The sequence below is a fragment of the Penicillium griseofulvum genome (genome assembly GCF_001561935.1).
Source record: "Penicillium griseofulvum strain PG3 chromosome Unknown contig_10, whole genome shotgun sequence".
Classification (NCBI taxonomy): domain Eukaryota; kingdom Fungi; phylum Ascomycota; class Eurotiomycetes; order Eurotiales; family Aspergillaceae; genus Penicillium; species Penicillium griseofulvum.
The window spans coordinates 833,671-847,165 of NW_024467433.1; the positions used below are offsets into that span (position 1 = coordinate 833,671).

Genomic DNA, 13,495 nt, shown 5'->3' on the forward strand with positions numbered 1-13,495 from the left:
GGAGTAAAGCCGTTAGGCGGGCGGGTAGGGATGTGGGGGGTGACCCGTGCAAACCCACAAATAGGAATCCACCAAAACCGTGTCGTGTCCACTTGATGGGTCCGAAAAGTCTGAGTAAACTGTCTCAGGGGCTGCATATTATTCTTTTCCGGATATGAGCTATGGAATGACAAGTCCGATGACAGTGCCAAGACGCCACGAGTGACAAATTAGTGGAGTAACTTTTGAGGTGTCTACTCCGTAACAACTAACACGAGAGGTATGGAGTATATTCAACCGAGCACACGAGGTATACGGAGAACAACATGCTGCTCCATACATTGAGCTGACTGTTTCTGATGCAACGGCTCTAGAAATTATATCACTTCATAGCGCCACATTCGATGTGGCGTTGCGCACGTCTTCTTTTCTGCAAGTATTTGAAAAAAAAGGATTGGCTGACAGATGAGAAAGCAGGAAGTCGTGATGCCGGTAGAGGAGCTGTCGGCTTTCCAGAACCAGTACACCGTACCTCCTCCTGAACTGTGCTTAGGTAGCTTGGCGCCGACTTAGACTTGTTGTGTTACCCCGAACTTTACATTCTCAGTCTGCCTATAGTTATTTAAGGGAAGCTTTCTCCTTTCTCCACAAAGTCCATAGCTACTCCATCATCTTCCATGTTCAACGAGTCACAACCACAAAATTACTACTCCGTACTTTGTACATTTTACCTTCAGATCATGTTTGCGCGAAACATTCTTTATTTAATGTGTCATCTTGGGACCCTAAAACTCAATGCACATCAATCGGAAATTTCAAACCAGCGCACCATCAGGCCTACCCTTCATTAAGCTACGAGAAAATGTCAATCCTTTTTTACATCTGACGTGCTTTGGGTTTGTCAAGAAGTTTTATATGCATAACTCTATCTCAATATCTCAGTGAGTCAACTTTTCTCAAGCCATCATCTCCTCCCAGTAGCAAGCATAGTGCTTTCTTCTCGCACGAGATACCTTAACTTCCTTGCAGTTTAACCATGTTATTCGACAAATAACACCTAAAATTCAAGACATGGTACGAATGCGACATTGGACGATTGCTATTTGTCGCGACAAGGTGTGGTGTTCTAAAGACCGTGCTGAAACGAGGTTTAACCAGGAAATATTGATGGCAGGATTTATAAGTAATTTTTCTATTTTAACCTGCTTGATGCCGGTAAGACAAAAGGTCAAGCTGAATGGAAGCGACTATCTCCTAATGAAAAGTGATAGTGCTGAGGGGATCGACATCACGCTTAGTGAAATAGATGCTGGACACAAATAAATTCTCGACGATTGCATTAGCTAGCAGGGCCAGTATGAGATATTTATCATCCAATGCGATGATGTCAGTCCCATCCGGATCATCTGCGATGTAAAGCAACTATCGAATTTAAGTAGATATGATATAGATCAACATAGGACACTATTAGAAATGCCGTACCTTTGTTCCATTAAATTGAACTTCAGCAGGTCCATTTTTCAATATCGACCATTTTCCCCTGCAAGCCTTCTTGGTTGATTCTGGATTCGTATTGGCATCTAAACCCACTGTTATACCCGACGAGCCATTCACCTATCCCAATCGTACAGTTTAGTTAGATTCCATTTGAGCATTACGTTCCATATTAATCCTAGCCAGTGTGAAATCAATCGGGTCAAAGCTAATAATTCAGAATCTAACTTAAACAAATTTCAAATTCTTCCTCTACGGGTCAATTGGGAATATCTATTCCCCCAGGTATACTATAGTTCGTATGCTTAATATAAAACGTTGCAGTAGTTATCACATGCTTGGTGCCCACGTTATCTGGCCTTGTCTAGCTATTTAGCTGGCTTCCTGCTTGTTTGTAGAGTAGTAACCTTTCTTCTCTTGTCCGCTCTTTCTACCATAGAATATCACTAAAGTTACTTGCAGCCTATTGCATCGTACTGAGAAATAGTATCTTAGTCGAGCATATCTTAAGGATTTGGTGCGTGAGACCTTTTCATGTATTCTTATCTATACTGTCATTGCTGTCTCAGTAAACCAGCCCTCAAACAACATTAGTCAACAATGTTTCTTTGAAAAAGAGGAATGAAAAGACCAAATAGGATTTCTTCGTTAAACTTTTGCAACCCTCCAGTGTGAGATAATATTATGATCTCTTAATCGAACTACATGGGTTGTGCGTACATGTATGTATGTATGTCGATATATATTTTGTGTTACGGATCCGCAAATATAACATACTTCTTTCCTATAACTATGATTGTACGGAGGCGGGTCTTATTACTGTTAACCAGAATTAGTAATACCCATCTCCCATCTCACCCTAGTAAATTTTTGGAAAAATGATAATAAAATTGGGATAGGCACAACAAATGCCTAATATTAGCATCTTCATACAAAAAAACTAAGACCACTATATGTCACATGACATATGCGTATTTGCTCCTAATCTTCGTAGATGATTTCTCTCCCCTAAATAAATAACTCCGTGGAGATAGGACTTCCATAAGGATTGAGACTTTATATCGATAGAATCCCCACGATCGAACGATCACGCCCGTTTTTCAGTCAAATGTAAGGGGCCGCTTTAATGGTGGGGCTTACATACAGATTACAGGATGTGTGCATAATACGCGAGTGATTGCAGCTGGTGCATGTCAGATTCAGGCCACCTCATCAGATTCAGGCCACATCGACTCTTCACAAAGCTCACCAGATGGAGTAAACATACCTAGAACCACGATATAATAAGAAGATGGTAACTCTTAATTAAAGTGATTAGTGAATTCCCGTTGGAACGGGATCTGCTTGAGGACCATGTGCATGTGCAAGCTTCTAAGTTTCTTAGCCCCCTCGCGTTATCAGGATGGGGTCTGTTCACAATACAGAAATTTCCACCCTAAACACGGGACAGAATTGTGGTATCTTTTGTATAGCACGCCCATACAAAACATACCTAAATGTACATATATACAACATTTCATTATTCTGAATCTATTCACTTTCGAGGCAAAAAATAAGTATATGCATATCTAAATGAAGTTCATTTCATGTTCTATCTTCAACTCGGAGAAAAGTATGCAGAATCTCACCATTGGCGCGTCCACAGGACGAGGGGTCCACTTCCGTCGATTGCCTTCTCTTCCCCGCTTTTGTTCAACGGCCCCCCCGGAGCCCTCTGGAATGCGAAACATAAAGGGGGTTTATTTACTAAATCTCGTGGAGAAACAATCCTGGAAGTTTCAGGTTCATCAACTCTGACTCGTTCCATCCATGTCGTCAACCAATCAGTTCAAGGTCCTCATAGCTGGGGGAAGTCTTGTGGGTCTTGGCCTAGCCCTAGCTCTTGAGCGCGCCGGAATCGATTATGAGCTGTTCGAAAAGGGAGACTTTGCAACACAGCTAGGAGCCTCTATCGGAATCCATCCACACACCATAAGGATCCTAGAGCAGCTGGGAGTATGGAAAGATATCGAGAAACAGGTTGTACCTCTCATGAATCGAAACCATTATGACGGAAACGGCCATTGCTTTGAGGAGTCGCAAGTCCTCAGCCACATCAATGAAATGTAGGTCTACGTATAATTACTATGTATCACCATTGGGTAATACAAGTGAACGATGAAAGAGATGTGCTAATCATAGTTTTGGGAGCTTGTGTAGACTTCAACGTCCCATTATCTTCTTAGAGCGATGTAAAGCTTTAGAAGTCCTACACAGTCATGTGAGAGATAAATCGAAGCTGCATACTCGAACAGCCGTCGTTGGATATGAAGAAACCGCACAGGGTATTACTGTCACCACCGAAGATGGCAAGCAGTACCATGGGCATATCCTTATCGGAGCGGACGGAATCCACAGCAAAGTGAGGAAGCTGATGGCAGACAAAATCAGCCTGACTGATCAGCCTCTTGCCAAAGCAATTAACGAGTGTTCGTCCGGTCCTTCTGCTTTGCTCCTTTCAAAGCCCATGTAACTGACATTATCCGGACTACAGCATTCACAAGCGAGTACAACTGCATCTTTGGTGTTTCTCGGAACGATCCCAAGAATCAGTTTTTACCTGATGCAATGGTCCATAACGTTTACTACCATGACTACTCAGCAGTAGCAGCTGCTGGTGTACCCGGCCTTGTGTTTTGGTTTCTTTTTGTCAAAGCTCCTAAATTAACGAGAACTCCTAACTGCCCACGATTCACCGATGAGGACGCAGAGAATACTATCCAAAAATATGGAAGCTCTCTAGTAGGCCCTGGGTATACCGTGAAAGATCTCTGGGATGCTCGTGTCAAAGGCACAATGGTACCATTGGAAGAAGGTATTGCCAAACAGTGGAGTCATAACCGGGTAGTTTTAATGGGCGATTCAGTTCACAAGGTTCGAATCTCCTGCTGAACAAGAAGCACACCAGACGATTTGACTAACCTTCTTAATCTCGACAGGCTACAATCAACCCTGGGTTAGGTGGCAACCTTGCCTATGAAGGTATCGCTCGTTTGACCAACGGTCTCGTGCCATTATTAAAAGAGAACCCTATGCCCTCTCTTGAGCAGTTGACGGAGGTTTTTAATCAGTATATTACTGGTCAAAAGCCACGAGCAGAAACGGTCGTCGATCTTTCCGGTCAGATCACCCGCTACGAAGCCCAAGACAGCTGGGTCCTCAAATTTGCAGCCCGTCATGTTGTGCCCTGGGTTAGCGACAGACTCAAGGCCAAGCTGTATGCCAGTTTCTCGAGAGGCGGCCCTTGTTTGAATTATCTTCCACCACCTGCGGGTGACACAGGTTTGTCAAAACCTGCTAAGCAGCCTAGCGGTGGCATTTCCCCGAAGATGATCACATTCATGGGCATGGGCGGCACTGCTGCTATTTTGTGGCATGTGAATACACAGTATGCTTTGCTTCCCACATTCTCATTCTCCGCCTTTATGAGATAGTGGAAACAGTGTTTGGCTGTGGGCATGATTGGTGTCTTGCAATTGAGACGTTCCAGCGCCGGCGGTAGCATCATGCGGGCCATTTGTTACCTCTGTCTACGCTGCCCTATTCATTTGGAGCACCTTTCAGTCTCTCACGACCGCCAGCCTTAACTTGAATTTGGAGGCTATAGTCTTTTTGTTAGATGGTTGTTGTGTTCGGATATCTCTCTCGGTTTCAGCGTTTAGCTTCATCAGCATTGATCTGGTCTTGTATGTATTCATGAATATTTATGCCTTCCTTTATGACAATGAACAATACCAAGAACTTCAAAAAGAATTATACAAGGTTGTTATTCCAAGAGAATTTGTAATAGCAATTTGACTTCTGCATCGACCAGGTCTCCCTAATCTCCCAATCTCCTCCCCCTCTTCCATCAATTAGCATATTCGGACAAATATATGTAAGACTGTCACATATCCAACTAGTTTATAGAAATGTTGTCTCATTCACCACGCGCAAAGACAGATACCTCCGGATACTCTGAGATAGTCTCGTGAAGCGGACACTGCGATGTCTGACCAAGTCCGAAACCCAAAAATGCAGCCACGGTGCGGTGAACAATTTCGAATCCCCTAGCTCCATCCAAAGCCCCGACCATCTTCTGAATGGCGGGCACCTTGTCAACAGGCAAACCAAGGAGTTTCATGAGGTACGGCAAGTCCGAGAAAGCGTAGTGTTGAATTTTGGCGACTTCCAACTCCAATTTCCACCCGCGCAGATTTGGCCAAAACTCTGCCCACGTTGGGTCAGTCGCCTGGGTCTTGTTCTCATGACCGAACAGAAGGAATGGACCCTGAAGCCCATTTTGAACCACAGGTCCAAACATTGACCCATCCAGGTTCGCACCTGCAACAATGCGACGGTCTAATTGCATGGCTGCGGCAGCGGCGGCACCCCCGACAGAGTGACCGTACATTGCAACGCGCCGAGTTCTCAAACCCGCAGCACCTGTTCCAGGGAGTAGAGCTGACACGCCGGCCTTTGTGCTCAGTTGATCCAGCACGAACCTCACATCCTGAGCTCTGGTTTCGACATCCAGTGGAACTTGCGCGTCACTGATATTTGCAGCAGTCACAATGCTTCCGTCGGGGAACTCCAAGAACTCGGTGTCATAGGGATGGTCAAGAGAGACCACGATGTACCCGGCGCTGGCCACAGCCTGCGCAATGGCATTGTAGAAAAGACGTGTCGTGCCGAGAGCAGGCGAGAATATCACCACCGGGAAATGCAGGAAATGGCCTCTTGGTGGCTCTGGGCACGCCTGGAACGAGATGGATTGGATCGAGCCGTTGGGAAGTCCTAGTGCGCCGTATAGTTCGGAGTAGTATTCGGCTGTTGCGGGGGGAAGGTAGTGTTTCTTCTTCAGGTCGACTTTGCAGTCGGTCGGGGCAAATATCGAAGTCATCACTGCACGCGGGCCGTGCTTGGGGTCAAAGGGATCGGCCCTGGTCTTGTCGACCATTTTTGCCGTGTGGTAAAACACATCGTGTTGTCCGGGTGGGTTGGGGATTACCACTGCAGAGACAGAAAGGGCCAAAATTGGCAGCAGGCGAAAGATTTGAAGCATCTTCAATCACTAGAAGAGGTAAGAATGAAGTCCTCGAAATATTGTTGAAGTAGATGATGGGGTTCCAACCACAATGGAGGGAGGACTGCCCTGGTCTTTATACATCAGTAGCAACTCACAAATATGGATTCCTCTCTGCCTATGCTCCCAAAATGGAAGTGATAGAGCGTTTGATCAGATTCAGTCGGTCGCCAAGAACTATCCAGAATTGTTGAAGTATGGATCCATGCATCGCGATATAGCATTCTAATTGGGATTAGCGCCATCTTCACAGCCTGCTGTTAGATTAGTTATCGCTCGAATATGTCCATTTCCGGGGCAGCGGCCATAAGGCAGCAACCCTGGAATCAAGTAATGTTCAAGTAATATCAATCCTTGTCTCGCGATATTACTTCTAGATTGGGTTAGCGCGATCGGCATCACGACATTGCTTCCAAATTGGGCTAGCGCCATCAGCAGCCTGCCGGCGGACAAGGTCTCGCTTGAATATGTCCATTTTCATCTTAGTGGGCATCGGGGAGAAGCACACTTTATTTGTTTGTTAGAGGAATTTTCAAGACCATGTCCACATCAGCATCTTTGCAGGGGAGAATCGTCGGCCCATTGGACAAGCGGAGGCGGATGACGCGCTGCCTTAGCTGCGCGAAACGGCGCACGAAGGTCTGGGATGTGAAACTCCAATTTATGAGATTAATGCAGCTAATTGTTACTAGTGTGAAGGGGGGTTCCCATGCACTCGTTGCATTCGACAAAACGTGATGTGCGTTGCCCAGCAGCAATCGGGACATGGTATGACTGTGTTCGTCAACCAAACCCAGCAAGGCGATTCTGGTGGCGCCCACCGAATCTCTGCTCAAAAGAGAATTACAGTCAAAAATAACCACAGCCCCGGGAATCACCCACTCAATCTTATCGGGAAGGATAACGGTACCCGCCTTCTTGATTATTTTGTCTCTTTTATTCAGCAGAACATGTTCACGACGGGCTTCTCATCAATACTTCCGGACCTGCTTCCCCTAATTTCAACTTCCCCACTTTTGTATCATGCAGTGATTGCGGTTGGTGCTTTGAATGCGAACCGACAGACAGGTGGACGAGCATTACAGGGAGAGAAACCCCCCTTTGTGGATGCCATGACCTCTTACCATAAATCAATTGGTATTTTGCGGTCGTGTGTCGAAAATGATAATGTGATGCAAAGAGAGGACGTTCTCTGGGCCACATTCTTTCTGGGGTTGTTCGAGGTATGCTTTAAATCGAAAGGATATGCTCTGTCGCATGCATAAAATTCGGTTTTGACTGACATGAATACATATAGTTGCTCTCAGATGATTCAGGTGAAGGCTGGGTAAAGCACATGCTCTATGGAACATCAAGAATGCTCCAACTTGCAGGACCAAGCCATTGCATGTCATCGCCTCGAAGGATATTCTACGACCTGTTTCGTATCCTCGAAGCTAGCCGAGCATTACTATTTGGCGAAGAAACAATTCTTTCTCAGGAATCCTGGCTTCAACTCCAAAAAACTCTGTCCAGCACCGCCGCTCGGTGGGAGCCACTGGAGGAAATTATAACACTAATGATCCAGGCATCGGCCTTCAGCCTACAGTAAGTCAACAGTGACAAATGAGCGACTTGTTCTATTTTAACAACCGACAACAGAGCCGGTACTATAATTGATAATATTTCCGAAGAAGAACGATTCAAGGACCCGTCAGTTGCTCTGATTGGAATTGAAGGACTCAATATCCAAGAAACCATCTATAACTGGCACACAAAGACGTTGCTGCAGATGGCCCAAGATGGTCCTAGCGAATATTCAAACTTAGCATTGCTATATTACCACGCTCTACTAATATTTCTCTCCGGCAACTATGACTATTTCCCTTACTGGAACGATATCCCAGCCCCGGTGTTATCCCTAGCTGAAATTTCCGAACACCTGAGTTCGATCCTGTATCTCTCAGGCGAGGTGTTGCACCACTCCAAGATTCCGGGAGTGATGTTGTTTTTCCCAGTCACCGTTGCAGGAGCTCGAGCCCGGAAAGTTGACCAACAATCCGAAATCTTGAATCTGCTCGATCTGGTCGCCAGGAATGGATTCGTGGTCGCAAATAAGATACGGGGTGGTTTGCTGGAACGGTGGGGCGAGAGAAATCGGGAAGAGAGAAAGCATCTTCCCGCATGAAATAATTCGCCTGAATTCGATACCACACGAGCAGTCTGATCTATGAAGTTCTTCTGGATATCAATGGACATACTTTGTAAGAAGACAAAAAATTACAAGACATGAGTTGGCCTTGCCGTACCTACCCCCCTGGATGAACTGTCACCCTGCATGGTCTCCGCACTTCCCATCCACAACCGCCCACACTCCCGGGTGGTTTGTAGGTAAAAAAATGAAAAGAAAAACAAAAACATACAACAGTGAGGATTCGCTGGTGGTCACCCACCCAACTACTAACTCACCGGCGTGTGGCTTAAGTACGGCTGAGCGGACGGGAAGCCCTGTTTTCCACACCCTATGGTCGTATGTATCAGTTTTTGTGTGGGAGAGAATCATAGCACGCAAGAGATGAGTGGATGTTGAGAGGCCCGAGAAGGGTGAGGGCACCATACTCCGTAGACAGGGTGAAAATAGAGGTGAAAACCTAAGCCGCTGGAGCAATATTGAGGATAAGAGACTTACTTGAATCAATAAGACTCTCTGGTAGGACTTTTGAAATGCCGATCAAGTATACAAATATTGCCATACTTTCATCACAAACTTTTCACCTTCCAAAATCCGTCTTCGGAATTATTAGCCCAGGGTATGTCAAATATAGACAGAGGACCTGGCGATTTCAGACGTTCCCATTTTGCCTTCTTGTCTGCAGTCATCCAAGGATCATTGTCTTCCAATCGTAGGCACTGAGTCGTAATGCTTTTGGATAAGGTTCATAGCCATCCAACGATATGACCTAACAGATCATACTGGGTTTGAGCACGTTTTACAAAGTCGCTGTACCACTCCTCGCGGGCCCTTTTTTTTCTCGCAGCCGAATGCTGAGACGAATGGTACCGTGCCGGCTTGCTCGCTTGATAGCTTAACCATCCTTGACTGAGTGCTTTTATGGCAGACCAAGGAGTGTGGATTGATTATATTCGTTGTTGTTGATGTGTAGTCCTGGTGAATCGAGCATTATAATGCTAGTCGCTGGGATCCTCATAGATATAGGGTCGACGACTGATACATCTTGAAAAGCGAAGCATATTCAAATGACCGCTGGTCTAATCCGTTGCCTGAGACATGAAAAAATAGTGATGTATATTTCTCGACAAAGACCCATGAAGTTTGCAATTGGATGGTAGTCCTTCGATGAGATAAGAAAGGACCGGAACAGCTGACGGCCGGTCCGCTTCTTTCGGATTATAAGCGATGTTGCTCAGACAGGGCCCTGCCAGCTTTTCCGCTTCGTATGAATTATGAGAGATATTGCTCGGGCAGGGACTGTTGTCCACGTATTCCATGAGCATGTCTGATGATATTAGACTTGAGCTGATGTGAAGCGAGAAGAGACTTGGGCGGTAGACAGATTGTATTGGAGAGCGGTGGGGGAGTCCAGGAGAGAGCAGACTTCTGACTAATCGGGCCTAGCAGATGCTTCAAGTTGTTTGTGATTCTTTCTTCATTTCTCCCATGAAAAGGCGCGATTCGATGAACCCCCCCCCCCCAAGACTATGCATCTTCGAGTACAATGCTCGGACTCCAGGGCTATAGGTTTTGAAGTTGGACACGAACCCGACCTATAGCGAGGTCTAGAATTGAGGAGAGAATTTTCCGGTACGAAGACCGTTTAGGGAGCGCGGCCCGGCCGTGGTGGTATATCATTACGTGTGGCCGATCGCTTTGAAACACTTCTTATCTATACATAGTGATGGGGTGACTTTATCGCTTGAATCACCTAATGATACAGTCTGTGCGTCAAACAGATGGAAAGATCGAGGATTCTACTGGGGCGACCTAAGCCTTATCATTTTTTCGCCCGCAACTTGTAAGGAGGTCGGAAGCAGACCAGGCTAAGCTAGATACTTGTGGCTTTCATAGGATAATGAGATTCAAAAATCCAACTAAATCGGAGAAATGTTGTTCTTGGCACATCTGTATACCTTTTGACAAGCAATGATAAGCAATGACAAGCAATGACTTATAGCCCATTCTTCTTCCCGAATCAAGAGTGGGTAGACCTATCTGGACATAAACTGGGGGCCAGTCCACTATCTTAAGCTAAGGTCAACTAAACCCACTTTCTCCACTGAAAATACAACTGTCCGAATGTCTTATCTCTGTTTCCCTTCCGCGTCGGACTATATCCGTACCGGCTATAGCCAATTAAATCCGCTATGAAAAAAAGGATATCTCTTGCGTGGCTAACCACTTTATTTTTCTCTCCCTCTAGGAAGCAATGCGCTGAGTGAGGCTGCCCAAAGATTTATTTACACCATGTCTTCGAAAGAATCAGGTACCGATACTATGAAACCAACGCTCGTCGGAGTGGATGAAGAGGTAGCCGAAGGCCGCTTGGACCAAATCAAGCTCGCGAAAGACGACGAGAATACAAATGAAGAGTTCAGCTATGAATCGCACCGTTCTCCATTTCCCGAAGGTGTGTGCCTAGCTTTCTGTTGGTACATTTGTTTACAGACTAACATTTACGGCAGTTAGGGCTGTCGTACCCGAGACGGATGACCCCAGTATGCCGGTCAACACGGTACGGATGTGGCTCCTAGGAATTGTTTTCACTATGCTCGGATCCGGTATCAATCAGTTCTTTTCGCTGCGCTATCCATCGGTTCATATTGTGGCCTTAGTAGCAGAGCTACTGGCCTATCCGATCGGTGTGTTTCTGGCGAAGATCCTCCCTCTCGCATCCATCCGGCTTGGGCCTTTGGGCACATTTGTTATCAACCCGGACAGGTCATTCAATATCAAAGAGCATGCTCTCATTGTTATTATGAGCAATGTGTCTTTTGGATATGCTTCAGCGGACGCGACGAACATTATCCAGGCTGCTAGCAAAAGCTTCTATGATTTCAATCTTAAACCCGGCTTCTACGTTCTCATCGTTCTCGTTGCACAACTTCTTGGCTTTGGAGTCGCAGGTCTCGCAGTTCCATGGCTCGTTGAGCCGGCTCGCATCCTCTGGCCGGGTGTATTATCCAACTGCGCCATGCTAGAAACATTGCATTCGAGAGCGAACACCATCGCGGACGGATGGCGCATAACCCGTCTCCGATTCTTCATGTACGTGATGACTGGTGCCTTCCTTTGGTACTTCTTCCCTGGTCTTATATTCACAGCCCTATCCTATTTTACTTGGGTCTGCTGGATCGCACCAAAGAACGTAATCGTCAACCATCTCTTCGGCATGCAAACAGGTCTCGGTCTGAGTCCAATCACCTTCGACTGGAGCCAGATCGCCTACAACACCAACCCACTCTTATCGCCATCATGGGCTGCGTTGAATGTCTTCGCCGGCTTCGCATTCTTCTACTGGATTGTCACACCCGCCCTCTACTACACCAATACCTGGTTCACTGCTTATCTCCCACTCATGACAGCTGATGTTTATGATAATACGGGCGCCATCTACAATACGACTCGAGTCATTTCTATCGATAATTCTCTAGATACGACAGCTTACCGAAACTACTCGCCTCCATATCTGAGCGCCACCTTCGCCTTCGTGTACGGTCTTTCATTTGCTGCCATAACCTCAGTACTCTCGCATATCGCCATTTGGCACAGTCGCGACTTATGGGATGCCCTCAAGGGCCGCAATAAACTCGATATTCACGCTCGGCTCATCCGTGCCTCATACCGCCGGACGCCCTGGTACTGGTACGCTAGCATTATCGTGGTTATCATGGCAATGGCTATTGCGCTAGTCGAAGTCTATGAGACTAAATTGCCAGTTTATGGGGTCTTTCTAGCCTTGATCATCCCAGCTGTATACATGGTTCCCTGCGGTATCGTACAGGGCATTACGAACGTGGATGCAAATCAGCTGAATGTTCTGGCTGAGTTCATTGGTGGATATATGTTTGAAGGAAAGCCACTCGCGAATATGATTTTCAAGATCATTTCCACAGATGTCGTCGGGCAGGGAGTTTACTTTGCTATGGATATGAAATTGGCTCACTATCTGAAAGTGCCACCACGCACCTGCTTCGTCGCGCAGTTCGTTGCCACTATCCTAGGCGCACTTACTCAGGCGGGTGTCACACTCTGGATGCTTGGTAATATCTCGGGAATTTGCGAGTCTGACCAGGCCGATGGGTTTTCATGTCCAAATGGCCGGACTGTCTATTCTTCGTCTGTTATTTGGGGTCTTGTTGGGCCTCGTCGACTCTACTCCGTAGGCAAGATCTATTCCCCTCTGCTGCATTTCTTCTGGATCGGTGCTATAGCTCCACTTGTGACCTTCCTACTCTATCGCTATACTAGACGCCAGTTTTGGAAGTACGTCAACTGGCCACTCATATTTGTTGGAACCTACAATGTCCCACCTGGTATGTCCTATAACTCACTAGTGCCCTCCCTTTTTTTGATAGCTAACCAGAGGTCTTTTAGCCACTGGAATCAACTATTCCAGCTGGGCGCTGGTCAACTTTGCGTTCAATCACTTCATTAAACGTCGGTTCTTTGCTTGGTGGACCAAATACAATTATATCTTGGCGGCTGCACTTGATACGGGTCTTGCCCTTAGTGGCATTGTTATTTTCTTTTGCATCTCATACCCTGGTGCCACCTTCCCTGACTGGTGGGGAAATAACGTGTATTTGAATACTGCCGATGCTCAGGGTGTGCCGTACAAGTCGATGCCTGCTGCTGGGTATTTCGGACCTGCTAATGGAACGTGGAGTTGAGGCTGGTGATGGCAAGCCGTGGATGTTAAA

At 46.3% G+C, this 13,495-nt stretch overlaps 4 protein-coding genes across 4 annotated transcripts; 3 read left to right on the forward strand and 1 right to left on the reverse strand.

Annotated features, from left to right (window-relative positions):
• Positions 1-3,282: 3,282 nt before the first annotated feature.
• On the forward strand, positions 3,283-4,946 carry PGRI_084850 (FAD-dependent oxidoreductase; the record flags this gene model as incomplete). Its single annotated transcript, XM_040796199.1, has 4 exons — positions 3,283-3,578; positions 3,730-3,941; positions 4,007-4,386; positions 4,452-4,946. 4 exons carry the CDS (start codon positions 3,283-3,285, stop codon positions 4,944-4,946), a joined length of 1,383 nt encoding a protein of 460 aa, XP_040650737.1.
• A 485-nt stretch (positions 4,947-5,431) lies between these two features.
• PGRI_084860 (alpha/beta hydrolase family protein) lies at positions 5,432-6,556 on the reverse strand (the record flags this gene model as incomplete). The annotated part of the gene is made up of 1 exon (XM_040796200.1): positions 5,432-6,556. One exon carries the CDS (start codon positions 6,554-6,556, stop codon positions 5,432-5,434), a length of 1,125 nt encoding a protein of 374 aa, XP_040650738.1.
• A 758-nt stretch (positions 6,557-7,314) lies between these two features.
• PGRI_084870 (uncharacterized protein) lies at positions 7,315-8,744 on the forward strand (the record flags this gene model as incomplete). Its single annotated transcript, XM_040796201.1, has 3 exons — positions 7,315-7,800; positions 7,875-8,164; positions 8,219-8,744. The coding sequence occupies 3 exons, from the start codon at positions 7,315-7,317 to the stop codon at positions 8,742-8,744; spliced, it is 1,302 nt and encodes a 433-aa protein (XP_040650739.1).
• A 2,295-nt stretch (positions 8,745-11,039) lies between these two features.
• optD (uncharacterized protein) lies at positions 11,040-13,465 on the forward strand (the record flags this gene model as incomplete). The annotated part of the gene is made up of 3 exons (XM_040796202.1): positions 11,040-11,202; positions 11,258-13,108; positions 13,170-13,465. The coding sequence occupies 3 exons, from the start codon at positions 11,040-11,042 to the stop codon at positions 13,463-13,465; spliced, it is 2,310 nt and encodes a 769-aa protein (XP_040650740.1).
• Between the last annotated feature and the right edge of the window lie 30 nt (positions 13,466-13,495).